The following is a 27,691-nucleotide window of genomic DNA, read 5'->3' as shown; positions in this document are numbered from 1 at the left end:
TGTAGCAACTGATAATCTTCATTACTCTGCCCATCTTTTTTTTTTTTGTCTTTTTGCTTTTTCTAGGGCTGCTTCTGCGGCATATGGAGATTCCCAGGCTAGGGGTCTAATCGGAGCCATAGCCACCAGCCTACGCCAGAGCCACAGCAATGCGGGATCTGAGCCGTCTCTGCAACCTACACCACAGCTCATGGCAATGCCAGATCCTTAACCCACTGAGCAAGGCCAGGGATTGAACCTGCAACCTCATGGTTCCTAGTCGGATTTGTTAACCACTGTGCATGACGGGAACTCCTATTCTGTCCATCTTAAATTTCTTCCTTCTTTGACTTACATGGCAACATACTATCTTGATGTAAAAAGATTTAATTAATAAAGGTCATATATACATATAATGGGATTTGGGTTGTTTTGTGTTTTTCTGTACTGTTTAACTTCTTAATAAAAGTATACGTCATTTCTCTAAGGACACAGTCAGCCAATACTAAAATCAAAAGGCTATAATCAGGGTTATTATTTGCTATTCAGAGTCAACTTATATTTCCTAAAAGAGAATTACTAAGGTTGGCAATATTTCTCATTTTGAGCAAATAGGTTAACATGTTTATGTCTGGCTACAATTGCAGCAGTCACTGCCTACAATGATAAAAAGTAAACCTTATCTTTCTCCTCTACCTCCCTTTAAAAAAGCCATTTATTGGGTCTAAAAATAGCCTCCCACCTTACAGTTTCAAAAAAACCATCCTTTACAAAACCTTGTGAATATCCACTTACACCTAGCAGTTCTGACCTTTAGGAAAACCATGGCCTTAAAATATCATTAACCTTTTATATAATCAAAATTTCATTCAGGAGTCCCCATCGTGGCTCAGTGGAAATGAACCCAACTAGTATCCAGGAGGATGCAGGTTCAATCCCTGGCTCCCCGGTTAGTGGGTTAAGGATCCGGCATTGTGGCGAGCTGTGGTATAGATCGCAGACACGGCTCATATCAGGTGTTGCTGTGGCTGTGGTGTAGGCCAGCAGCTATAGCTCCAATTCAGTCCCTAGCCTGGGAACTTCCATGTGCTATACCTGCAGCCACCCCCCCCCCAAAAAAAAAAAAATTCATCCATCAAACACATAGGTCAATATTCATGTTTAAATATGGAGATACAGGAGTTCCCGTCGTGGAGCAGTGGTTAACGAATCCGACTAGGAACCATGAGGTTGCAGGTTTGGTCCCTGCCCTTGCTCAGTGGGTTAACGATCCGGCGTTGCCGTGAGCTGTGGTGTAGGTTGCAGACGCGGCTCGGATCCCGCGTTGCTGTGGCTCTGGCGTAGGCCGGTGGCTGCAGCTCCGATTCGACCCCTAGCCTGGGAACCTCCATATGCCTCGGGTGCGGCCCAAGAAATAGCAACAACAACAACAACAACAAAAAAGACAAAAGACAAAAAATAAATAAATAAATAAATAAATATGGAGATACAGAGAGGTTTTTACTGGATTTCTCTCTCTTCACATTGTCAGAGCCCTAAAGGGGACAGAATAGCATTTTAAAGGTTCTGAAGTGCACCAAGATCATAGAGATGTGAAATATCACTTTGACAAAAGTTCTCAATAGTGGTCACCATTTTAAACAGGCATAGGGCAATTTGCAAAGTGATGCAAGCTGAACTATAAACAACAGCTAGAAATACAAACAGATACAGAATTCATATGCATATTATAACTAAGAGATCATACAGAGAAAAATGGTTACTAATAGTACTGGCAGGACCATTTTGAAACATGAATTTATTACTAATACTGGGGACATTGGGATTAAGAACTACTCCTACATGGGATATAATAGGCCTTTTAATAAAAGCTGCTTAATGTCCTATCACAAAGCAAAGTTTTATTCAATAACAATGAGAATAATACATAGGTATGGTATAATGAACACTCTGAAAAGGATTATCTTATTTAATTTGTAAAAAGCACTTAAAGCACAGATAAGTGCTCAATGAATGGAAGCTGTAAGTACTATAACATGGAACCTTTGGGAGTTCCCATAGTGGCACAGGAAACACGAATCCAACTAGGAACCCTGAGGGTGCGGGTTTGATCTCTGGCCTCGCTCAGTGGGATAAGGATACGGCGTTGCTGTGAGCTGTGGTGTAGGTTGCAGACGTGGCTTGGATCTGACACTGCTGTGGTAAAGGCCAGCAGCTGTACCTCTGATTTGACTCCTAGCCTGGGAATCTCCATATGCCAAGGGTATGGCCCTAAAAAACAAACATGTAACCCTTCCAACAACCTTATGAGGTAGAAATGATCATCATCTCCCCTCTACACAGATGATTGCAGGGAACACACATTAAAATGAGACAGATCAGGAGTTCCCTTCGTGGCTTAGATGAAACGAATCTGCCTGGTAACCATGAAGATGTGGGTTTGATCCCTGGCCTTGATCAGCAGGTTAAGGATCTGGGGTTGCCGTGAGCTATGGTGTAGGTTGAAGACGAGGCTCGGATCTGGCGTTGCTGTTGCTATGGCTGTGGTGAAGGCCGGCAGCTGCAGCTCTGACTCAATCCCTAGCCTGAGAACCTCCACATGTCACGTGTGCGGCTCTAAAAAAAAAAAAGAGAGAGACACAGACAGATCAGGTCCTAATATCAAACTGTTACACAGTCAAGGGATGGTGAGTCATTATATAAAAAGATCAACTACAATGTAAAGTCATCCAATGCTAAATACCAAATATCTATAAGATTTTTAACTGCTAGAAGGAATTCAGGGCAGAATTCTATGGATAACAATATCAAAAAAAGTAGGAATCTGAGAGAACTGGGACTTCAGTTGGGGGAGTACTTTGAATATGGACCTTACCTTCATTGGTGGATACTTATGGTAAGGAGCTGCCCCTGTGGCCAGTTCAATTGCTGTGATCCCAAAACTCCAGATGTCAGCTTTGAAATCATAACCCCGGACCTGTAAACGAGAGAGAGACGTACATGATTACTTTTACCACCTTCGAAGCACATTTATTTATTTATTTTAGGGCCACATCTGCAGCATATGGAAGTTCCCAGGCTAGGGGTCGAATCAGAGCTACAGCCACTTGCCTACACCATAGCCACAGCAACATGGGATCTGAGCTGCATCTGTGACCTACACTGCAGCCTAATGGCAATGCAGGATCCTTAACCCACTGACCAAGGCCAAGGATGGAACCTGCATCCTCATGGATACAACTGGGTTTGCAATCTGCTGAGTACAATGAGAACTCCTTATCACCTTAATTTTTATTTATTTATTTTTCATTTCACCTTAATTTTTAGAATGAAAAAAGCTGAAAAGGATGAAAGTATTCTTAAAGTTGTTGGTGTGAATATGTTGCCAAATATCTCTCCTTTACATGGTCACCAGCATACTAAATAAATATTCTGATTTTCTGTCCTAAGCAATATAGGAAGAAAAACAGGTTTTGGGGTGTGTGTGGTTTGAGATCTAAAATTAAAGCTCTACATTATGTCCTGCCTTGACATTAAGCAAACAGGAAGGCCTCTAATGACCTAAACAAAATTTCCCTTCCCCACTCTCCTCCCAAGGACAAGGTTCCCTAAGTTCAACAATCCTGCTTATCAAATCAATCAGGTATATCACCTTGAGCAGCAGATGTCCACTTTGTGCCAGCCCTCAAAATTGTTCAAACAAGCCAATCACACCTTCACAAAGAAACCAAATGGCATCCCACATCCCATAGGCATACTACAAAGCCTGTCTCCTATAGCAACTGTTTATTTACTCCCTTCCTAAGTACAACCCCGTGAGGCATGCAGTGTCCTCTGCCTCCAGATATGTGTATATGCAAATAATAAACGTCTCCCAGACTTCAGACAATATTACAAAGCCACAGTAATCAAGACAGTGTGGTACTGGTACCAAAACAGACATATAGACCAATGGAACAGAACAGAGAACACAGAAATAAACTCAGACACCTACGGTCAGTTCATCTTCAACAAAGGAGGCAAGTTGGAAATATCTAACTGCAAGCTTAAAAAACAAGACTAGACAGGATATAATTAAGAAATAATTAACAGATGGGAAGTGGAGATAAAAATTTCTACTGAGTATGTAAATTCAAAGGAAAAGTTCAGAAACAAGGTACTAGTAAGCAGTGTTGTTAAATATTAGAAGGAAAGCCATAGGAGAAGTCAGAGAAATGACCCAAGTAGGAGAAGAATAAGGAAGCTAAGAAGTGAATAAAGGAGGAAAAGGTCAACAGTTTGAAAACCCATAAAGAATACAAGTAGCAAAAAATGAGCACTGGAATGGAGAATTAGCTGAGTTTCCGTTCAATAATGGGATGAGTGACATCAGACTGCAGTTATGTGAGACAATTGGGAAATAGGGACATGTAGAAAACTAGTCCTTCATGAGCCATAGCGATTAAGCTACATATAAAAAGATGAGGTCATTTAATTTGTACTAAGGAAAGTATTAAACCAATCATGATTATACCCTTCCTTGGATTGCCTTTCACATAAATATTGAGGTTTATATGTTCTTGAAATGTTCTAGAGGTTTTTTTGGGGGGAAGGGGTTGTTTGTTTTTTAATCATGGACCAAAGTCTTAAACAAGGTACAGAGATGTATTTCCCAAAGCCAAACCAGTAGACCAAACAAACGCAAACTATTCAGTTTGTTTGTTTGTTTGTTTATTTGTCTTTTTGCCATTTCTTGGGCCGCTCCCGCGGCATATGGAGGTTCCCAAGCTAGGGGTCGAATCAGACCTGTAGTCGGCGGCCTACACCACAGCCACAGCAACGCTGGGTCCTTAACCCACTGAGCAAGGCCAGGGATCGAACCCGAAACCTCACGGTTCCTAGTCGGATTCGTTAACCACTGAGCCATGATGGGAACTCCTTCGGTTTTTTTAATGTTCTAACAAAATCTTAAGTCATTTTAAACAAGATAAAAGACACAGTACCTGTTCCATGACTTCGGGTGCCATCCAGCAAGGGGTTCCAACAAAGGTCTTTCTTACTTTATTTCGGGTTATGTCACCACCAGTTGCTAAAAAAGCACTAACCCCAAAGTCTAAAATAGAAATACAAGAGCAAGGTATTAAAAGTACAGTAACAAATAGACAGGAAAACATTGTCATATAGTTCTATAACACATAGCAAGACATTTTCTCCTTTTTCTGCAGAACTTCTTGACTAAATTAAGACACAGCTTAGGGGTTCCTCATTCCATTCCTCTCACCTCCACACATCATCATCTCAGATTTTTCTCCTTGCTCCAATTCATTCTTTTCATTTTACCAAACTGAAATTCTATATCCATTAAACAATTATTCCCACTACTCCTTCTCCCTAGCCCCCAGCAACCACCACTCTACTTTCTGTCTCCATGATTTTGACTATTCTAAGTATTTCACATAAGTTGGAATTCCTGCTGTGGCACAGCGGAAATGAATCCAACTAGGAACCATGAGGTTTCGGGTTCGATCCCTGACTTTGCTCAGTGGGTTAAAGATTTGGCATTGCCGTGAGCTGTGGTGTAGGCCGGCAGCTGTAGTTCCAATTGGACCCCTAGCCTGGGAACCTTCATATGCCAAGGGTGTGGCCCTAAAAAGCAAAATAAATAAAAATAAAAATAAAATAAATAAATAATAAGTATTCCATATAAGTAGAATCATACAGTATTTGTCTTTTTATAACTGACTTATTTCACACAGCATAACATTCCAGGTTCATCTGTGTTGTAGGATATGCCAAGATGTCCTTCCTTTAAAGGGTGAATGATATTTTACTGCATATATATATGCCACATTTTGTGTATTCATTGATCCATTGATGTACGCTTAAGCTGCTTCCACGTTTTAGTCATTGTAAATAATGCTGCTATGAAAATGGGTATATAAAGAACCATTTCAGTCCCTGTTTTCAGTTCCTTGGGGTTATATACTGGAACATATAGTATTTTTATTTTTAATTGATATGAAGAATTGCCATACTGTTTGTTCCCCACTATAGCTGTACCATTTTATATTCCCCCCAACAGTAAACAAGGATTCCTGATTCCTCCGCATCCTCTTATTTTATATTTTTTTGATATTAGCCATCCTGTTGGGTATGATGATATATACTTCTCCCCGCTCAAAGCTTCATTTAAACTTAACCTTCTAGTGAATTTTTCATTTCACAATACAAGTCATTGTACTTTTTAGCTCCAGAATTTGTTTGTGGTTTCTTTTTAGATTTTATCTCCTATTGCTATTTATATTTTATTCACACATCAATTTCTTGAGTTTTCCCATATCTTCCTTTAATTCTCTGAACATCTTCAAGATAGCTGTTTCAAAGTTTCTGTCAGTAGATGTGCCATCAGGTCTTTTTCAGTGACAGTTTATGTTGGTTTATTTATTTTTTAGCATAAGCCATACTTTCCTGTTTCACTGAATGCCTTGTTATTTTTTTGTTGTTGTTGAAGAATGGACATTTGAATCTAATAATGCAGTTAACTCTGGAAATCAGATTCTTCCCCTTCCCCAGGGTTTGCTGTTTTTTGTTACTGTTTTGTTTGGGGAGGTTGTTGTAGGCTGCATCTGTGTCAAGCATCAACCTGAAGTATAAACTTGAGGTCTTCTTGGATCTTTTTTGCACCTTTTTCTGGGCACATTCATTTACTTTCCAATTTTCCCTCCGAATGTGGTTGTTCTTTAATGTCTTAAAGTCTGGCTCCAAAACGGGGAAGAAGGAAAAAATGACAGGAACGGAAAAAACAAAAAACAAAAAATGATGGCCAGTTAAGTCTCCTGAAAATCACATGGAAGGGAGAAGGTGCAATGACAATGGGGCCACTGCCCGTCTCTTTGTCTGCACCTCAGTAACCAGAGCAGATCCCTGGTATTTGGAGAATAGGGTCCTTTCTGGCCCCCATGGTTCCTTTAAGCTGTGTGCAAGCTACTCCAAAAACATGTGCATAGCTGCCAGTCATGTGGCTGATGGATGAGGAATGAGTAGCTCTGAAATTGACCAAAATTAACTGCAATTTACCTTGCAAGTCTGCCCCTAGAATTTTCAAGCAATCAATGGACTGTGGAATTTCAAAACAGTTACATCAGACGGATTCTGCCAATTCAATTATTGTCTAGGTGGGGAGACAGAATTTAGGTGCTTTCTACTCTGCCATCTTCTAAGAATTCTCTTTTCTTTAGTTTCTTACCACTGGGTTTTGTTTCTCTAAACAATACAACATAATTGTGCCTGGTCTTGAACTCATATAAATGGAATCACAAGCTATATATTCTATTTTGACTAGCTTCTTTCACCCTATGTTTTTATAACTGATTTAACATTTCTCTGTAAGTTGTAGTTCTATCCATTTTCAACACCATGTGGTATTCCAAAGTATAAATTAACTACAATTTATCCCTTCTAGTAATGAAAGGCTTGGGACTGTTTCAAACTTTTAATGCTTATGAGCACTATAGCATGCTGAAGTATGAATTTCTGTACACCATACATCTAGAAGTGAAAGTCTTTGGGTATGCATATCTTAAACTTAATAAATAAAGTGTACTAATTTATACTCCCACCACCAGAGTGTGAGATTTTCCCTTACATTCACACTGACAACTAGTGTGTTTGCTGGGTCAGCCAGTATAATGCGGTATCTCAAGGTTACTTTACTTTGCATTTAATTGATAACTAGTGAGGCTGAACATCTTGCATTCCATTTATATTCTCATGTCTTCATTATCTGATTTTTCCTTAATGAGTTCTTGTATATTCTAAATTTAAGCCCTTTATCAATGATTCATACTTCAAATATCTTCTCTAATCTGTGGTTTTGCCTTATTTTTCTTATTAATGGTGATAAACTATCAATGAAAGAGAAGTTTCAAATTTTACAGGAGTCAAATTTATCAACATTTTTCTTTATGTTAAAGCATAATGTGGCTTAGTAAAGCATGATGTGGTTTGGTTAAAACATTGCCTTAACTGAAGACATGAAGATGTGTGCCTAAATTATCTTCTAAGGCTGAAAAAATAACTCAAGGTTTGGGTGATTATCTTCCTCCTGCCAAACACGTGATTATCCCAGCAGTACAGGACTGAGCTGAGGTTTTTTCAGATGATCTGCTTGTTTAACAATCCTGCAGTTCAGCCATTCTGGAGTCTCACCCTGGTAGAGAGGGTATTTCACCGGGAATAGCAACAGTGGCAGGCTTTGGCCTCCAACTCTTACTCTTCAATTCTGAATCTGCCAAAAGTATACTTCCACCTTTTCCTAACTGGCAAATACTTCATTTTCCCCAGGACAGAAGCAGCTCTGTATCAACTTTCTATAGCATATTTCTTCTTCTTTTTTAAAATTTATTTTATTGAAGGATGATTTATTAAAGTTGGTTTACAATGTTGTGCTAGCATATTTATTCTTAAATGTAATGAGGCTTCTTGAGCACTCCTTTAAAGGGAAGTACTATGAGAACCCAAAGAAGATGACTCTAATAAGGGTAAGGAGTGGATAACTGGAAGGTAATGTGGAATGGTCAGAAAATGCCTAGGATTAAAACTAAAGGATGATCATGGACTTGGAGAAGAGACTTGTGGCTGCCTGATGGGAGGGGGAGGGAGTGGGAGGGATGGGGAGCTTGGGCTTATCAGACACAACTTAGAATAGATTTACAAGGAGATCCTGCTGAATAGCATTGAGAACTTTGTCTAGATACTCATGTTGCAACAGAACAAAGGGTGGGTGAAAAAATGTAATTGTAATGTATACATGTAAGGATAACCTGACCCCCTTGCTGTACAGTGGGAAAATAAAAAAAAATTATAAAATAAATAAATAAATAAAAATTAAAAAAAATAAAACTAAAGGATGAGTAGTGGAAGACATCTTCAGTCAGCAGGGATATGCTAACATAGTATATTTGACCAGAGATGGTCCATGGAACAGGAGAGAAAACCAACTGAGAAAAAAGATAAATAATGTGGTTCTACCAACCATTAAATTAAAACAAAAAGAAATACTAATCATTACCTGCAATCTGTACTGAGCCATCTTCTCCAAGGAGAATATTTCCAGCCTTCACATCTCTTCGAAAAAAAGAAAACCACACATTAAAAAACATCTATTCTATGAAGTCACATGATTTAAACAGTTCACTATATTCACTGGCAATATTTATTTACTTATTTATTTATTTACTGCTCTTTTAGGGCTGCACCTGCGGCATATGGAAGTTCCCAGGCTATGGGTCGAATCAGAGCTGCAGCTGCCGGCCTACGCCACAGCCACAGCAACGCCAGGTCCGAGCTGCATCTGTGATCTACACCACATCTTGCAGTAACACCAAATCCTTAACCTGAGTGGGGCCAGGGATCGAACCTGCATCCTCACGGATACTAGGCAGGTTCGCTTCCACTGAGCCACAACAGGAACTCCCAACACTGGCAATATTAAATGCTTGATTTTGCATTAAAGGGTATTAAGGCCAAGAGCAGTATTTTTTAAATTATAGTCACTTGTACTAGAATCCAAACTTTGTATACAGAAGGCTACAATACCATAGCTTTCCACTATAAAATCTGGAAAACCCAAGGTTATTAAATCCTCACTTGAAATAACAGTGGCCAAAGAATATGGCCCTCACTTACCCTCATGTTATTTCTTTTTCAAATACATTGATTTTTTTTCTACACCCTAAGATATGATCAAAATTTTTAAATGGTCCATATGCAACAGGGATTGTTCTACACCTATAGCATAAAATATGATAAAATTATTCAAACATCTCTGTTTTTATTAATAACTATAATAATTCAAGTAATACAAAAATACATTCCTATTGTAAAAACCTAAACATCACTGAAAAGGTCAAAATTCATTTGACTACCATTCTTGAGTCCAATATTCTTCTCTCCAAAATGTTCAACCATTAAATCCACTTAACAGAATATGTTCCTGTGAAACAGCCAGGCTTTTCTTTCAACATAAATGACATTGTACTCTCCATTCAAATCTTCAACTTGTTCCCTCATGCAACATGTCAGTAGTATCTGACAAAAATCTATAATCTCTAAATTCTATGAGTAGCAAATCAGCTCCTTAATAACTAGAGAAACTCACAATGTAAACGAAATGTAAAGGGCAATTCTCTACAGCTTTGGTTATAATAACAAACCCCAAATGATAATAAGTTAGAAAGCCAACAATAGAAGAAAGGTTAAATTAATTCTGTTACATTCATGAAATAGATTAAGGTCAATTAACCTGTTATGACTTCAAACACTCTCTAAGATACCTCTAAGTGAACAAATCAAAAGGGACAGTACATGTTGTATGATACCATTAATGTGACACACACCCCTTTCCATACACACGAAACGCAAAGAAATCAATTTAGTTCCCTGGCAGAGAGGAATGGGGCTGGAGTCAAGGGGGAACAGTGTTTGATAATCTTGTGGGAATGGACTCATCTATTTTACAGTTAAAAATAAATATAATTAAATAAACAAAAGAGAGCCAGGTCTTAAAGTTAGAAAAGAAAGAAAAACGGAAGAAAGCCCTACTTGTCAGGAAAAAGAACCTGTGAAAAGCACAACACTTCATCCTTTCTCTGCCCCTGTCCTCGTTCCTCCATCCTTAGATATAACCATTCTCTGGTAAACAGTGAACAACTGTGTCACAACTATGTGTAGCAGCACCACTGTATCAGGAGTATATAATACCTTTCCTATGTACTAAAGCTTAAGGACATCACATTACTGAGTATTACGTTCTGCTTATAAATCCAAGAAATTTATAGGATCTTACCCCAGAGGCTGACTTAGAATGGAAGTTAACTCACTTTGCCCTACAAACCTAAAGTCTCTGACCATGAACAAGAGAGAACTGAGGATATTCCCTTCCCTTGGTGACAAAGACCATTCAACTAAGACAACCATGAACCTTCAACTCCTTTTTCTCAGCTCATGCATAATGACATCTAAAACAACAGAAAAAAAAAAAAGTACAGTTTTTTTAAATTTTATAACGATTTTTATTTTTTCCATTATAGTTGGTTTACAGTGTTCTGTCGAATTTCTACTGTACAGCAAGGTGACCCAGTCACACATACACGCATACATTCTTTTTTCTCACATCATCATGCTCCATCATAAGTGACTAGATATTGTTCCCAGTGCTATATAGCAGGATTTCATTGCCTATCCATTCCAAAAGCAATAGTTTCCATCTAATAACCCCAAATTCCCAATCCATTCCACTCCCTCCCCCTCCCCCTTGGTAACCATAAATCTGTTCTCCATGTCCATGATGTTTTCTGTGGAAAGGTTCACTTGTGCCATATATTAGATTCCAGCTATGTGATATAATATGGTATTTGTCTTTCTCTTTCTGACTTACTTCACTTTGTATGAGAGTCTCTAGTTCCATTCATTTGGCTGCAAATGGCATTATTTTGTTCTATTTTATGGCTTAGTAGTATTCCATTGTGTATACATACACACCACATCTTCTTAATTCAATCATCTGTTGATGGACATTTAGGTTGTTTCCAGGTCTTGGCTATTGTAAACAGTGCTGCAATGAACATGTGGGTGCATGCGTCTTTTTCAAGGAAAGTTTTGTCTGGATATATGCCCAAGAGTGGGATTGCTGGGTCATATGGTAGTTCTACATACAGTTTTCTAGGGTACCTCCATCTGTTCTCCATAGTGTTTGTACCAATTTATATTCCCACCAACAGTGCAGGAGGGTTCCCTTTTCTCCACACCCTCTTCAGCATTTGTTATTTGAGGACTTATTAATGATGGCCATTCTGACTGGTGTGAGGTGTTACCTCATAGTAGTTTTGATTTGCATTTCTCTAATAATCAGTGATGGTGTGCATTTTTTCATGTGCTTGTTGGCATCTGTATATCTTCCTTGGAGAAAAGTCTATTCAGGTCTTTTGCCCATTTTTCAATTGGGTTGTTGGCTTTTTTGCTATTGAGTTGTATAAATTGTCTGTAATATTTTGAAGATTAAGCCCTTGTCAGTTGCATTGTTTGAAACTATTTTCTCCCATTCGGTAAGTTGTCTTTTTGGGTTTTAACGGTTTCCCTTGCTGTGCAAAAACTTGTCAGTTTGAGTAGGTCCCACTGGTTTATTTTCGCTTTTATTTCTGTTGCCTTGGGAGACTGACTTGAGAAAACATTTGTAAAGTTGATGTCAGAGAATGTTTTGCCTGTATTCTCCTCTAGGAGTCTGATGGTGTCTTGTCTTATGTTTAAGTCTTTAAGCCATTTTGAGTTTATTTTTGTGCATGGTGTGAGGGTGTGTTCCAGTTTCACTGTTTTACATGCGGCTGTCCAGTTTTCCCAGCACCACTTGCTGAAAGGATTGTCTTTTTCCCATTTTATATTTTTGCCTCCTTTGTTGAAGATGAACTGACCGTAGGTGTCTGAGTTTATTTCTGTGTTCTCTGTTCTGTTCCATTGGTCTATATGTCTGTTTTGGTACCAGTACCACACTATCTTGATGAATGTGGCTTTGTAATATTGCCCGAAGTCTTGGGACAGTTACACCTTCTGCTTTGTTTTTTTTCCTCAGGATTGCTTTGGCAATTCTGGGTCTTTTATTGTTCCATATAAATTTTTGGATTGTTTGTTCTAGTTCTGTGAAAAATGTCATGGGTAATTTGATAGGGATTGCATTGAATCTGTAGATTGCTTTGCATAGTATGGTCATTTTTACAATATTAATTTTTCCAACCCAGGAGCATGGAATATCTTTCCATTTCTTTGAATCCTCTTTAATTTCCTTGGTGATTTTTTTTTGTCTTTTTCTTGGGCCGCACCCGCGGCAAGTGGAGGTTCCCAGGCTAGGGGTCTAATCAAAACTGCAGCCGCCTGCCTACACCACAGCTCACGGCAACGCCGATCCTTAACCAACTGAACAAGGCCAGGGATCGAACCCGCAACCTTATGGTTCCTAGTTGGATTCCTTAACCACTGAGCCACGACAGGAACTCCTCCTTGATGAATGTTTTATAGTTCTAAGCATATAAGTCTTTCACCTCCTTGGTCAGATTTATTGCCAGGTATTTGATTTTTTGGGGTGCAATTTTAAAAGGTATTGTATTTTTGTATTTCTTTTCTAATATTTCATTTTTAATAAACAGAAATGCAACTGATTTCTGAGTGTTAATCTTGTATCAGCGACATACAGTTTACTTACTTCCTCCTCCTCTGTGTTTTTGCAGCAGGCTGCACTGTAGAATGTTAGTAGAGCTCATAAAAATATAATCCTATCTCTGGGTCTTTCTCATTTTACCATTAGCCATATCTGGGCCTGTATCTTAATATATTTCTTTATCACCTGCACTTACTTGGTATTACAGTTAGGACATAAAGAGGACCTGCCAGATATTCATCAAACAGATTTAAATAACTAAGTAGAAGACAACTGCCTCAAATCCTCTTAAGGAGATAACTGAAGCAGTAAGTCAATCCATCCATCCATCCACCTATACACCAAAATAGCACAGAGAACTCTACCCAGTATTTTGTGATAATCTATGTGGGAAAATAATCTGAAAGAGAATGGATGTGTAGACATGTATAACTGAATCACTATGTTGTACAGCTGAAGTTAACACATTTTAAATCAAATTCTTCAATAAAACTTTAAAAAATGAAAACAATGTATGAGTTTAAATAACAATTAAATATTAAGAAAATGTCTTTAATCAGTTCAGTAATAGCAACTATTCCTGCCTATGCATAACATTCTGTCAGATGTTTAAAATCTCAATGGCATATAAGGAGAAATTCAAAACTGAGTAACTTTGGCTGTATTAATAAGAAATCAAATTTTCAATTAAAAAAACAAAAAGTGATTGTTTCTGAAAGTATTAAATCAATCAATTCATCCAACTAAATACCAAAATAATTGTATTATTTTGTAACTTAATTGTTCCCTCCTGCTGTCCCAGCCCCCAATTCCCACATCTTATCTCTATTCTAAATATTAGGGTTATAAACTAATATGTTGTAGCTAAAGAGGACAACTATCCATCTAAATAGAAGACAATTATGGTATAGCTATATATAATGAAATACTACCAAAACTAATGAATGTGTTTGTTAATATGGGACAATCTGCAAATATATCAAGTGAAAAAAGAATACTTCATGTTGCCATTTGCCCTTTTTTTTTTTTTTTTTTGGTTGCATCTGAGGCATATGGAAGTTCTTGGGCCAGGGACTGAATCTAGGCTTCAGCTTTGACCTATGCCACAGCTGTGGCAATGTGCACTCCTCAATCCATCACACTAGGCCAGGGATTGAACCTATGCTGCCACAGAGAAAATTACCGGATCCTTATCCTACTGTGCCACAGGAAGAACTCCCCCCTCTTTGTTTGTTTAATGCAGGAGGGAGGGGGATATATACAGTAGGTTTAAACTGGCATAAAATTTCTCTCAAAGGATTCACAAGAAAATGGCAAGAAGTGTTTCCCTTTAGACCAGGATACTAGAGGTTCAGGGAAAAAAAAGAGACTTTTTTAACGCTTTACTTTTTAAAACTTTTTTTTTGTTTGGTTGTTTTTTTTAGGGCTGCACCCATGGCATATGGAGGCTCCCAGTTAGTCTGCATAACTGGGAGCTGCAGCTACCAGCCTACACCACAGCCACAGCAATGCCAGATCCAAGCCGCATCTATGACCTACACCATAGCGCACAGCAACACCATATCCCCTACCCGCTGAGTGAGGCCAGGGATTGAACCCTTGTCCTCATGGATACTAGTCAGGTTTGTTATCGCTGAGCCACGACAGGAACTCCTAGAAAAATTTTAGATGTACATAAAACTTGAGAAGACAGTACAGAGGCATTCTCATATACCTGACACTCAGTTCCCCCCATTACTAACATCATATATGAGAAGGGTACTTTTGCCAGGTTAATGAACCAGTACTGATGCATTGCTATTAACCAAGACCTACAATTTACTCAAGTTTTTTAGTTGTAACGTAATGCCTTTTTTCTTTCCCAGGATACCATATTCCATTTAGTTGTCATGTCTTCTTAGGGTTCCTCCTGTTTGTGACTTTCCTTGTTTTTAACGACTTTGACAGTTTTGAGGAGTAATGGTCAAGTATTTTGTAGGACACCCCTCTGATGGAATTTTTATGATGTTTTCCTCAAGATTAGACTGGTGTTGCATTTGGGGAAAGAAAAATCACAACTGTAAAATGCCATTTTCATCACATCATATCAAGAGAACATAGTATCAACATGATATTGAGAAGATTTGTCATGTCATACACCATTTTGTGCTGTTTAAAAATTTTAAGCCTTGTATTTGCATTATTCCCTCCTGCTGTCCCAGCCCCCAATTCCCACATCTTATCTCTATTCTAAATATTAGGGTTATAAACTATAAATTATAAAGATAATGATAAATTATAAAGATAATGTTTTCTTTTTCTCTTTTTTTTTTAGTGGCCAAACCTGAGGCATATGGAAGTTCCCAGGCCAGGGACTGAATCTGAGCCATAGCTGCAACCTATGCTGCAGATGCAGCAACATGGGATCTTTTAACTTACTGTGCCCAGCAGGTGATTGAATTGGATCAAAGCCACTGCAGTGATTCTTCTGTTTTGTTTTCTTTAGGGTTGCACCTATGGCATATGAAAGTTCCCGGCTAGGGGTCGAATCAGAGCTACAGCAGCAGGCCTATGCCATAGCCACAGCAATGCCAGATCCAAGATGAATCTGTAATCTACACCACAGCTTGTGGCAATGTTGGATACTTAACCCAGTGAGTGAAACCAGGGATCAAACCTGGATCCTCATGGATAAAAGTTGGATTTTTGCTAAGCCATAATGGGAACTCCCTCAAACAATGTTTTCTAAGTTTTTGTCTTATGTGAAACGACAGTAATCCATTTTCAATAGAGCCTACACTTTGGGTGACTATTTTTCCTGATAAATTTCCCAGATACTCAATTCATATTTCCCTTTTCAAACCAAAAGTATAATCTATAGATTGGAGTGCTTCCAAGAGTAAAAGCAGAGGAATATCATGAAGCTAAGTGGCTCACTGGAAAACCAAGCACACCAATATGTCTTCACACAGAACAGGATAACAGACCTTTCAGGAAAAAAACTTATAACTGGGAGTTCCTGTAGTGGCTCAGCAGAAACAAATCCTACTAGGAACCATGAGGTTTTGGGTTCTATCCCTGGCCTGGATCAGTAGGTTAAGGATCTGGCATTGCTGTGAGCTGTGCTGTGTGTCGCAGATGTGGTTCGGATCCCAAGTTGCTGTGGCTGTGGTGCAGGCCAGCAGCTGTAGCTTTGATTGAACCCCTAGCCTGGGAACTTCCATATGCCTTGGATGCGGCCCTAAAAAGCATAAAGAAAGAAGAAAAATTGTAACTAAGTATCTGAAAATCAATATAGTAGTCCTTAATGAAAGAAACTTTTTTGGAGTTCCCAGTATGGTACAGTGGATTTAGAATCTTGACTGCAGCAGCTTGGGTTGCTGTGCTGTGGAGGTGAGGGTCTGATCCCCAGTCAAGTGCAGTGGATTAAAGGATCTGGTGTTGCCACACCTGTGGCTCGGATTCAATCCCTGGCGTGGGAATTTCCATATGCTGTGGATACGACTGTTAAAAAAAAAAAAAGTTTTTTGTTTTTTTTTTTTACCCCACCACTAAGAATACCAAGCAACCCAGCAACCACAATAGTTAAATCCTTTGACAAATCTTAAATAGTAAGAACAGTGAGTTTTATTTTTCACAGCTTAATGCCATTTCTTACATGGCACTATTGCACCAAAGTTACAAATTCCTTTTAAAATTAAAAGAAATATCACAAACATACTTGATTTTCTCATTAGTACAGAACACAAGTTTCTTCCCACTACATTTTTATGACTCATCAACAGGCAAAGTTTATGGAACACTTGATAAAGGCCAAGAGAAGAAACAAATCAGCTAACCTTTTTAAATTGGAAAAATAATCATGTAAGTAAAAAAGAGAGACAGAGAAAAGTTTAAGTCTAATTTAGAGACCTGATCACCCTAGTCAAATGCTCTAAAGATTAGAAGGTCAAGGAGAAAACCCAGGGGAGATGGAATAAAATTATTTGCCCTAATCCACCATGACACAAATCTACATGAAATAACAACTGGACTCTAAAAAGAAGAGAATAAAATCTACTGAAAACATCCAAGGTTCATACACTTGGTATATATACACTTCTATTCATGTTCTGAGGTGAAGACTCTGACCTTTTGTGTGTGTGTCTTTTTTGTTTTTAGGGCTGCACCCATGGCATATGGAAGTTCCCAGGTTAGGGGTCAAATCAGAGCTGTGTGTGGCCTACACCACAGCCATAGCAACGCAGGATCTGAGCCTCATCTGCAACCTACACCACAGCTCATGGCAACAAGGGATCCTTAACCTACTGAGCAAGGCCAGTGATCGAGCCCGAATCCTCATGGGTACTAGCAGGGTTTGTTAATCACTGAGCCACGAAAGGAACTCTAAGACTGACTTTTAAAGATAGAGATATGGATATATTAAATAAGACAACATATAGCTTATTTGAAGAATAATAATTCAGTGGCAGACCTAAATTCTACTGAGTTAGTAACTAAAAGCTATAACTGATATTGAACCAGTGTATGCCCAGCTTCACTGATTAGCCCACTTTTTCCTAGAAGGCTCTGCAAGGAGACTGCCTAAATTCAGATCCCAGCTCTCTCATTAGCTGGGTAACCACTGGCTTAACTCTCTTTGTCTTGGTCTGTCATCTGTAAAATAGGAAGAATAATAATAATAGTACCAACTCAGAAAGTAATTGTGAAGATTAATTGAGGAAAGCTTGGAAACATATTTAGAAAATGATTTCACACACAAGTTTCAGTGACTGCTAGTTGCCATTATCATGGACACCAGAGATCCACATTTTCTTAAAGGGCCAGACAGTAAATAGTTTAGGTTTTGTGGGCCACACGTTCACCATCACCACTACTTTGTCTCTGTAGTATGAAAACAGCCATAGACAATCTGTAAATGAGTAGGCATGGTTGTGTTTTAAAAAAGAAACAAATAATTCAGCCTGTGGGCTAGAGTTTATCAATCGCTGGTGATCTCTACGGCTATAAAAAATTTTTTTTCCCTCTCACATAATAGTCTGGGCATGAATGACATGAATCTGGCATGGACTGACTCCATAGAGGCAGTGAGTGACTCAGGTCCCTCGTATTTTATTGCTTTACCATCTCTAAGTTCTTGCTGCACAGTCCATGATGCCTTACTACTACATCCACATTTCAATGGAATGAAAGAAAAGGGCAAAGAGTGGTTATGTCACTTTCTGTTAGCAGTAGTTCTCGGGGTATATGGCAGTGTTAAGGGACATTTTCGGTTGTCACAGAGGACATTGATGGAGTGGGGATGGGGAGTGCTACTGGCATGTAATATGTAGAAACCAGAGATGTTGCTAGATCCATTCTACAATGCACAAGATAGCCCCTACAACAAATAACCGTTCAGATCAAATATCAGTAGTGCTGAGGTTGATAAAACCTGTTAAGGGAACAACTTGGAAATAGTACACAACACTTCTGTTCTCATCACGATGGCTAAAAACTAAATCTCACAGTCATATCTGGCCTGCATGGGAGGCTATGAAATGTTGCCCTTTTTCTGGATGGTCATCTTTCCAGTAAAAAAAAAAAAAAAAAAAAGCCTTTTTTTCTTATTCTAAAAGAGGGGAGGAGTTCCCGTTGTGGCGCAGTGGTTAACGAATTCGACTAGGAATCATGAGGTTGAGGGTTTGATCCCTGGCCTCCCTCAGTGGGTTAAGAATCCAGCGTTACCGTGAGTTGTGGTGTGGGTCGCAGACACGGCTCAGATCCCGTGTTGCTGTGGCTCTGGTGTAGGCCAGTGGCTACAGCTCTGATTAGACCCCTAGCCCAGGAACCTCCACAAACTGTGGGAAGCAGCCCTAGAAAAGGCAAAAAAAAAAAGACTAAATAAATAAAAATAACAGAGGGGAGACATATTAGAGGCCAATTAGCAATCGCTGGCATATTTCCTTCTAAAAGATTACTCAAAGAACATGGAATCAAACTGAGGTATTAACTGAATTATGTTCACTGCTAGTATCAAGGTATAATACACAAGGTTATCATCATTCAGAGGATAGGAATGCTGTTTTTCAGGGCACCTTTTCCTCTTAACAGTGTGGGAAATAAATTCCCAAGTGTTTACTCTTTGGTCATGCCCCCTTTACAGTCATTTGCTAACACAATATTTTAACTAGATACAAAATAATTGATTACGTATATTAAAAACAATTTTTTTTTCTTTTTCCTTCTTTTTTTAAGGGTTGCACCTGGGCATACGGAAGTTTCCAGGCTAGGGGTCGAATCAGAGCTACACCACAGCCACAGCAATACTGGATCTGAGTCGCATCTGTCATCTACACTGCAGCTTGTGGCAAAGCTGGATCTTTAACCCACTAAGTGAGGCCAGGGATTGAACCCGGTACTTTTTTTTTTTTTTTTTTTTGATTAGGTACAATTTTATTTCATCTTATTTTATTTTGGCCTTTTAGGCCCGCACAAGCATCATATGGAGGTTCCCAGGCTAGGCGTCCAATCAGAGCTACAGCTGCCTGCTTACCCCACAGCCACAGCAAACCAGACCCTTAACCCACTGAGCAAGGCCAGGGATCAAACCCACAATCTCATGGTTCCTAGTCAGATTCATTTCCACTGTGCCATGACTCCATTTCAGATGAAAAATCCTATTGTCTTAAATATATATACAACTTCAGTGTTTCCATGATTTCTGGTTTACATATTATTCCTTAGAATCAACTCTTCTCTTTTATCCCCATAAAAAGAAAGCTGATTTACTTTGTAAGACTTAAACAGGTTGAAAATTTAAACAACTATAAAGAATTATTCAGAGTTCCCATTGTGACTCAGCAGGTTACAAATGTTACTGTATGAGGATGAGGGTCCACTCCCTGGCCCTTTTCAGTGGGTTAAGGATCCAGAGCTGCTGCAAGCTGTGGTGTAGTTCACAGACGCAGCTCAGATCCTGAGTTGCTGTGGCTGTGGCTGGCAGCTGCAGTTCGATTCAGTCCTGAGCCTGGGAACTTCCATATGCTGCAAGTGCAGCTAGAAAAGAAAGAAGGAAGGAAGGAAAAATTATTCATTTTTTCCTAAAATGAGATACTTCTATAGATAGCAGGTTTCGCCTATTATACCTTGATTTTCTTTAAAATGCTTCTAGTCTCAAGGTAACCTAATCAAATGTTTTTGTGTTCAGGGAGGGGATATTTTGCTTTTTTCCTCTCCATTTTCTGATTACCCCTTAAATACTTGAGTTTTAGGAGTTCCTGCTGTGGCTCAGCGGTAATGAACCCAACTAGTATCCGTGAGGATGCAGGTTTGATTCCTGGCCTCATTCAGTGGGTTAAGGATCCAGCATTTGCCATGAGCTGTGGTGTAGGTCATAGATGTAGCTCAGATCTAGTGTGCCTATGGCTGTGGCGTAGGCCAGAAGCTGCAGCTCTGATTTGACCCCTAGCCTGGGAACTTCCATATGCCACCAGTATAGCCCAAAAAGCAAAAAAAAAAAAAAAAACCAAAAAAACAAAAAAAAACCCCACCAACCTTCAGTTTTACAAGTTGGTAGCTGTCTGACTTTTTTTTTTTTTTTTTCTGCTTTTTAGGGCTGCACTGGTGGCATATGGAAGTTCCCAAACTAGGGATCAAATTGAAGCTACAGCTGCTGGCCCAAGCCATAGCCACAGCAATGCAGGATCTGAGCCGAGTTTGCAACCTACACCACAGCTCACACCAATGCCAGATCCTTAACCCACTGAGCAAGGCCAGGGATCAGACCCACACCCTCATGGATACTAGTTGGGTTCTTTACCTGATGAGCCACAAGAGGAACTCCCTAAGATCTGCATTCTTGGCCTTCCTCAATCAATAAAAATTGACAAAAGGCCAGAAAGGATAATTCAGGCAAGGCTTTATTGGAGCCCCTGCTGTAGCAGGGGGAAATAATGACAACAGGTGCCCTTGCTTGCTCACTCCTCAAGGGGTACAGAGCTGGTTCCTTATATGCAGTGAGGGTAGGGGCAGGTCCAAAGGTCAGGTGAGAGGAGTGGTTTAGGTGGTCTTCCCACCCTGTTGGTGGTGGTGTGTGCAGGGGGCATGTATAGTACTCTACTCTTGCTTCTGACACCCTGATTTGCTCCTGGCTCTTCAGAAGAGGCAGCCTGGTTTTTAGCTCTTTTTGTATCTTCTTGCTTATAATTTTTCCCAAATGCATATGTCCGCAGTTATTTTCAGTCCCTTACAGTTGCTTTGTATTTTGTTGCTCGAGATGTTTGTCTAGCTGAAAGCACTGCAGCCACTGCAGCAAAGGGTCCCAGGTCCTAGGTCCCAACCTGTCTCAGGCTTAGCTGCTACCTCCCATTCTTTCATTCAGGGTAGTGATTGACCTAGGCCTGGCACCTCTTGGACCTCCACACAGTGGTAAAGGATGACCCTGGTTCAATGTCTCCTAACACCCAACCCAGCAACAAAAGGTGGCCCAGAGAAGTGCATTTCATGTCCATAGGCAATACCAGAGAATGAATGGGAGCCCAACTAGCACAAGGTGGCCTAGCTCACAAGCTGAGCCCAAGGAAGTGCTCACGGATCCAAAGGCACAGCCACTATCTCCACCTTCCACCTAGCAGCATCTAGCCTGGGGAAATACACTCTGCTCCCATGGTGGCATCATCAAGAACTGAGCAGAGAGCTCCAGCAATGCCATGTGAACAAAACAAACTAGAACACCACTGCAAAGGCTCTAAAAATCAGGGCAATTCCTAAAATATATTATTTCAATATATTATTATTTAAATAGGATCAAGAGTCTTCTAATATACCATCCAAAACATTCATGATACAATAAAACAAAATTACTCAACATACCAAGAACTAGGAAAAACTTAAATAAGAAAAGACAAATCAACTAACATCAACACCAAGATGAATCAATTGTTGGAATTATCTGAGAAGAATTTTAAAGCAGCCATCATAAAAGTGCTTCTAACACGCAATTCAGAATTCTCAAAACGAATGAAAAACAGAAAATCTCAGCAAAAAAGAAAAAAGCTGGAGTTCCCGTCGTGGCACAGTGGTTAACGAATCCGACTAGGAACCATGAGGTTGTGGGTTCAGTCCCTGGCCTTGCTCAGTGGGTTAAGGATCTGGGGTTGCCGTGAGCTGTGGTGTAGGTTGCAGACGCGGCTCGGATCCCGAGTTGCTGTGGCTCTGGCATAGGCCGGTGGCTACAGCTCCGATTAGACCCCTAGCCTGGGAACCTCCATATGCCGTGGGAGCGGCCCAAGAAATAGCAACAACAACAACAACAAAAAGACCAAAAAAAAAAAAGAAAAAAGCTAAAAAAAAGAACCTAATGAAAATTATAGAACTGAAAGCCTATGACAACTGAAATAAAAAGCTCAAGAAATGGGTTCCAGAGTAGAATGGAGAGGACACAGCAAAGAATTGGCAAACTTGAAAACAAATGAAGAATATTTTCTCAATCCGAACAGAGAAAAAAAAGGTTAAAAAAAAAAGGAACCGAGTCTCAGGGATTACGCTACAATAACAAAGGATCTAACACTTCCCAGAAAAAGAGGAGAAGAAATGGGTTGCAAAGTTATTCACAGAAATAATGGCTGAAAATTTCCCCAAACCAGTAAAAGTCAAAAACTTATGGATTTAAGAAGTTTGGGAACCCCAAACAGGATAGACCTAAAGAAATCCACACCAAGATATATCATACTTAAACTTCTGAAAACCAAAGACAAAGAAACACTCTTGAAAGTAGCCAGAGAAAAACAACATATTACTCACAGAATACCAATTCACACGACAAATTTCTCATCTGAAACCATCCAGAAGGCCAGAATTAAGTAGCACAGCATCTTTTAGATGCTGGGAAAAAAAGAACTGCCAACTAAAAATTCTCGTATCCAGGGAAATCATTCTTCAGAAAGGATGGGGAAATAAAGATATTCCTAAAGAAGGAAAACCAAATCCAGGGAGACTCTACCTTTGGAATTCTTATTATCTGTACTCAGGGACTGAAGAGATATAAATAGCAGAAATATTTGAACCATGAACTGTTATACAGCTTTTATTTATTTATTTAGTCTTTTTAGGCCCAAAACCATGGCATATGGAGGTTTCCAGGAGCAACGTAGGACCTGATCCGTGCCTGTGACCTACACCACAGCTCACAGCAACGCCAGATCCCCAAGCCACTGAGTGAGGCCAGGAATCAAACCTGCATCCTCATGGATACTAGTCAGACTCGTTTCTGCTGAGCCACAACAGGAACTCCTCAAATGTTATTTGATTTTTTAAAAAGTTTTAATTTTATAACATTATTTACAAAAGTTTTTAATAATTTGAGAAAATGGTCATGATATAAGAGAAACCAAAAAAGAAACAGACAAAATTATACATATGGTTTTTTAGGGTTCTTTTCTTTGGCCACACCTATGGCATGTTGAAGTTCCTAGGACTGGCACTGGACCCACCCCATAGCAGCAACCTGAGCCACAGCAGTGACAACGCTGTATCTGTAACCTGCTGCACCCTCAAGAGAACTCCCACAGATAGTTATGTTTTAAATATTTTTAAGCATATAAAAGAAACTGGGAAGGAATATTCCAAAATGTTATCAGTGACTACAGATTGACTCCTAGTAGAAAATTAGGAGTTTGCCCTGTTTTTGCATTTTCCAATGTGACTTAAGTATTTGTTACTTTTTAAGTACTTACTAGCTGTGTAACCACAATGTACTGGAACTAGAAATGCAAAGAGCTCTGTTTATACTCAGAGATTATGATTAGTTGTGCAAAAGAATGGGGAATGGCCTCAATGAAATGATACAGCCCAACTATCACTGCACTTATCCAAAAGAGAAGAGTGGTGTCCTTTACATACCTGTGAATCTGTCCATTTTTATGCAGGTATTCCAACCCCTCCAGCACTTCTCGGAGAATTGTAGCTATGGTAGCTTCATCTAGGACTCCACTTTTATGTTCCCCCTTTGCCACAATGTGCTTAATAATATCCAGAACAGAACCTGAAAAGAGAAGGCATGGTTTGTCATAATTTTCTTAACTCATTCAAAATAATTCCGAGCTATTTTGAAATCAATAAACTTAGCTGTGTAGGAAAGAAAGGAAGAGAGAGAAATGTAAGGAAATTCAGAAGTTTAAAATTAATAATTTATTCTTAATTCCACTCTAAAACAGAAAGCAGCCTGCTAATAACCAAATAGTAATATTACACCAGCTCTTCTTTAAACTTCTAATGAGAATCTGAAAAAGGTAATAAGAGGATTTTTGATTGCTTCTGAAGACTCTCTCTAGAGATACTAAACCATGCCCTTGAGTATAAGGTATCACAAACCAGTTTAGGCTTCCAACACCAGATGAGAGTATGCAATGTTGTATGAATAAATACATAAAAACACAACTGAAATTAAGTCAAATTACACAAGAAAACTTGAAAGTAAATATCATATGTGTATGCAAACTAACTCAAGGGTTAAAATTATGTTTCTGGTTAATAAATAACAGAAATAAAACAAGAGGAGTTCCCGTCGTGGCGCAGTGGTTAACGAATCCGACTAGGAACCATGAGGTTGAGGGTTCGGTCCCTGCCCTTGCTCAGTGGGTTAACGATCCGGCGTTGCCGTGAGCTGTGGTGTAGGTTGCAGACGCGGCTCGGATCTTGCGTTGCTGTGGCTCTGGCGTAGGCTAGCAGCTACAGCTCCGATTCGACCCCTAGCCTGGGAACCTCCATATGCCACGGGAGCAGCCCAAGAAATAGCAAAAAAAAAAAAGACAAAAAAAAAGAAAAAGAAATAAAACAAGGGAAAGAAAAATATGAAAAGAATAAAAATGGAAGATCTCTTTACATAACACCCCAGATGTATTAATAATCCTATTCTTCCCAGGATGGGAAATAATATTTCTACTACTTAAAGAGAGGGAGGGAAAAGAAACCTATATAGTAATTAAAATCACAGCATGCTGGAATTCCCTGGTGGCTCAGCAGGTTAGGGATCCAGCATTGTCACTGCTGTGCCTCAGTTCACTGCTGTGGTACTGGTCCAATTCCTGGCCTGGGAACTTCCATGTGCTGTAGGCACAGCCCTCATCCTTACCCCCCACAAAAAAAATCAGATAGCCCTATCTACCATAACTGATGACAAAAAAACATCTGCTAGAGATCAGTAAGATTTCTGGCAGTGCAACAGCCCATAAAGAACACAGAACCAAAGCAAAACAATCTCTAATATTAAAAATTGTGCCAAGAAGTCTGGAACACAACATAAACTTCACAGAAAAGACTGTATGCCCGTTTCTTGGCAAAGACTTCAATGACCAAATTTGAAATCAAAAAACAAAAAAAAAAAAACCAAAAAAAAACCCACTTCTGTTGAAAATACGCCCTGGTGAGTACTTTTTACTTCACACACTTAAAAAGAAAAAATGTACTTCCAAACACATTTGGAAGATGGAAAGAAGTGGTCTAGATGGAATCCCTGCAAACAGGAGAGGACTGAACCCACGCTTACTTTAGCTCCCATTTGAAATCCACTAACTTGATAAACTTGATAAAAAGGGCATACACCTAGAATAAAAAAGAAAACAAGAAAGAAGATAACAGAAGAGAGACAGCACTAACTTTCTGGAAGAGAGAAAGCAGAAAAAGTAACTGACTATGCAGAGTGGAGAAATTTGAAATTTTAGGGCCTGCAGAAGAGATATGGCAGTTAGAATAAAGGGGATCCCTAGCCAGAACTCAGTATACATCCACCAAGGACACATAAGGAGAAGGGTGGGGGACTGAAGGAAAGGGTTGAAGACAGGAAAACTGGCTGAAAGTTCATATAAGGCAGAGTAAGATTTGAGATTCCTCCTCTTGACCCTGGAAACCAGGCCACTACCAATACCCACCTCCAGCAGGAGATAGGCTAAGTTTACTCTCAGGAGACAAAGAACCAGGAAGGCTCCAGATTCTATATAATGTTTCCTAATATATTACCATAGTTTCCCCTCTTATTGCTGAAATTCACAAGACTGTGATCCATAAAGAGGGGGCCTAAGGGAGAAGTTTTGTTCTGTTTAGTTTAACCAATCACACAACAACCCCCAAAGCAAAGCGACTATACCAAGTGGCCGCATATTTCATTCTTCTGAGAAACCCAGGTCACAGAAGAACTGCTTAGTAAGAAAACATGTATAAATGTTAGTTGAATGTTCATAATGCAAAGAAGATCTAAAATAAGGAATGAAAAGAAAGAAATCCCTACTAGAAAATAAAAACACAACTTATTCAACAATTAAGCAATATGAGATCTAGAACTAGGTGCCACAGAATATGTCAAGAGAGATTCTATACTGCCAGCTTTCAGGGAACTTCTAGGAGATCAAAGAAATGGAGCAACAAAGATCTTAGAGCACGTCAAAGTTATTACATCTGTATTTTTAAAGAGTTTGAAGCAGGAACTCCTTTCCAAAATCTTACAGGATTTTTATTGGTTTCACCTCATCCAATGATCAACAGGGAAATTAAAGCAATACATATCCCAACACTGTGTCTGGAGTGGATATACCAAACAAGGCTTTGTAAGAAGCTCCCTTGGAGTTCCCATTGTGGCTCAGTCATTAACGAACCTGACTAGTATCCGTGAGGTTGTGGGTTCTGCCCTGGCCTTGCTCTGTGGGTTAAGGATCTGGCTTTGTTGTGAGCTGTGGTGTGGATCACAGGTGCAGCCTGGATCCTGCGTTGCTGTGACTGTGGTGTAGGCCAGCAGCAACAGTTCCGATTCGACCCCTAGCCTGGGAACCTCCATATGTCATGGGTGCGGCCCTAAAATAGACAAAAGAAGCCCCCTCTTCCCTGGGATTAGAATGACTTTTCAGTTTTCATCTCCTAACAGTATGATTTTTAATGGTGGAAGGATGATCATGCCACTAAAGACCTTCATCTTTAACTGATGAATACTGGTCCTGGAAGGTATCCCCCTTTTTTTCCACATAATTTTTTTCAGCATCTTGAGGCATCTAACATGATGGTGCCTACAATCCTCCCTCCTCGAATATCAAAATTACAGAGAACACTTCATATCAACCAAGAAAAAGGTGAAGGTAAAGTATGCTAAGCAAAAGAAAACTGCAGACTATCACTGGATGATTCAAATTATTATCTAAAGAAAGGAAGGAGTGAGGGAAGGCTCTATCAGCATAGCCTTTGGGCACAATCTGGAAGAAATATTCTACAAGGATAATCTGTTCTCGAACTTTAATAATGAAGAAATTACTTAACAAACTACTTAAAACATGTAGATTTCCAGACCTCACAGACTGCCATTCAAAAGATCTGAAGTAGGGCCCAAGAAGCTGCATTTTAACAACCTAGACTACTTGATGAACACTGCCCACTGAAATCCAAGAATTTCTTAGAGTGAAGGCAAGTAAATTAAATAATGGAAAACAAGAAGGATTTGGTACAAATTTTATAACAAAGCAAAAAATTAAAATGCGGATCATCTATTTTCCCAAAACCATCTCATGTCTGCCTTCGTAGTCTATG

The 27,691-nt window shown here is 39.3% G+C and overlaps 1 protein-coding gene across 2 annotated transcripts in view; it reads right to left on the bottom strand.

Moving 5' to 3' along the window:
- OXSR1 (oxidative stress responsive kinase 1) overlaps nucleotides 1-27,691 on the bottom strand; it is a 96,734-nt gene that overhangs the window by 33,321 nt on the left and 35,722 nt on the right. For both annotated transcript variants that reach the window (XM_047770257.1, XM_047770261.1), the window contains exons 4-7: nucleotides 24,026-24,167; nucleotides 9,029-9,084; nucleotides 4,962-5,071; nucleotides 2,855-2,956 (exon numbers count right to left, since the gene is read on the bottom strand). In XM_047770257.1, the coding sequence (XP_047626213.1) occupies nucleotides 2,855-2,956; nucleotides 4,962-5,071; nucleotides 9,029-9,084; nucleotides 24,026-24,167 (410 nt within the window). The remainder of the gene's footprint in view (nucleotides 1-2,854; nucleotides 2,957-4,961; nucleotides 5,072-9,028; nucleotides 9,085-24,025; nucleotides 24,168-27,691) is intronic.

Source organism: Phacochoerus africanus, chromosome 1, assembly GCF_016906955.1.
Source record: "Phacochoerus africanus isolate WHEZ1 chromosome 1, ROS_Pafr_v1, whole genome shotgun sequence".
In the NCBI taxonomy this organism is placed as follows: domain Eukaryota; kingdom Metazoa; phylum Chordata; class Mammalia; order Artiodactyla; family Suidae; genus Phacochoerus; species Phacochoerus africanus.
The sequence above is the reverse complement of the archived record's forward strand: the minus strand, read 5'-3'. Positions and strand labels throughout refer to the sequence as shown.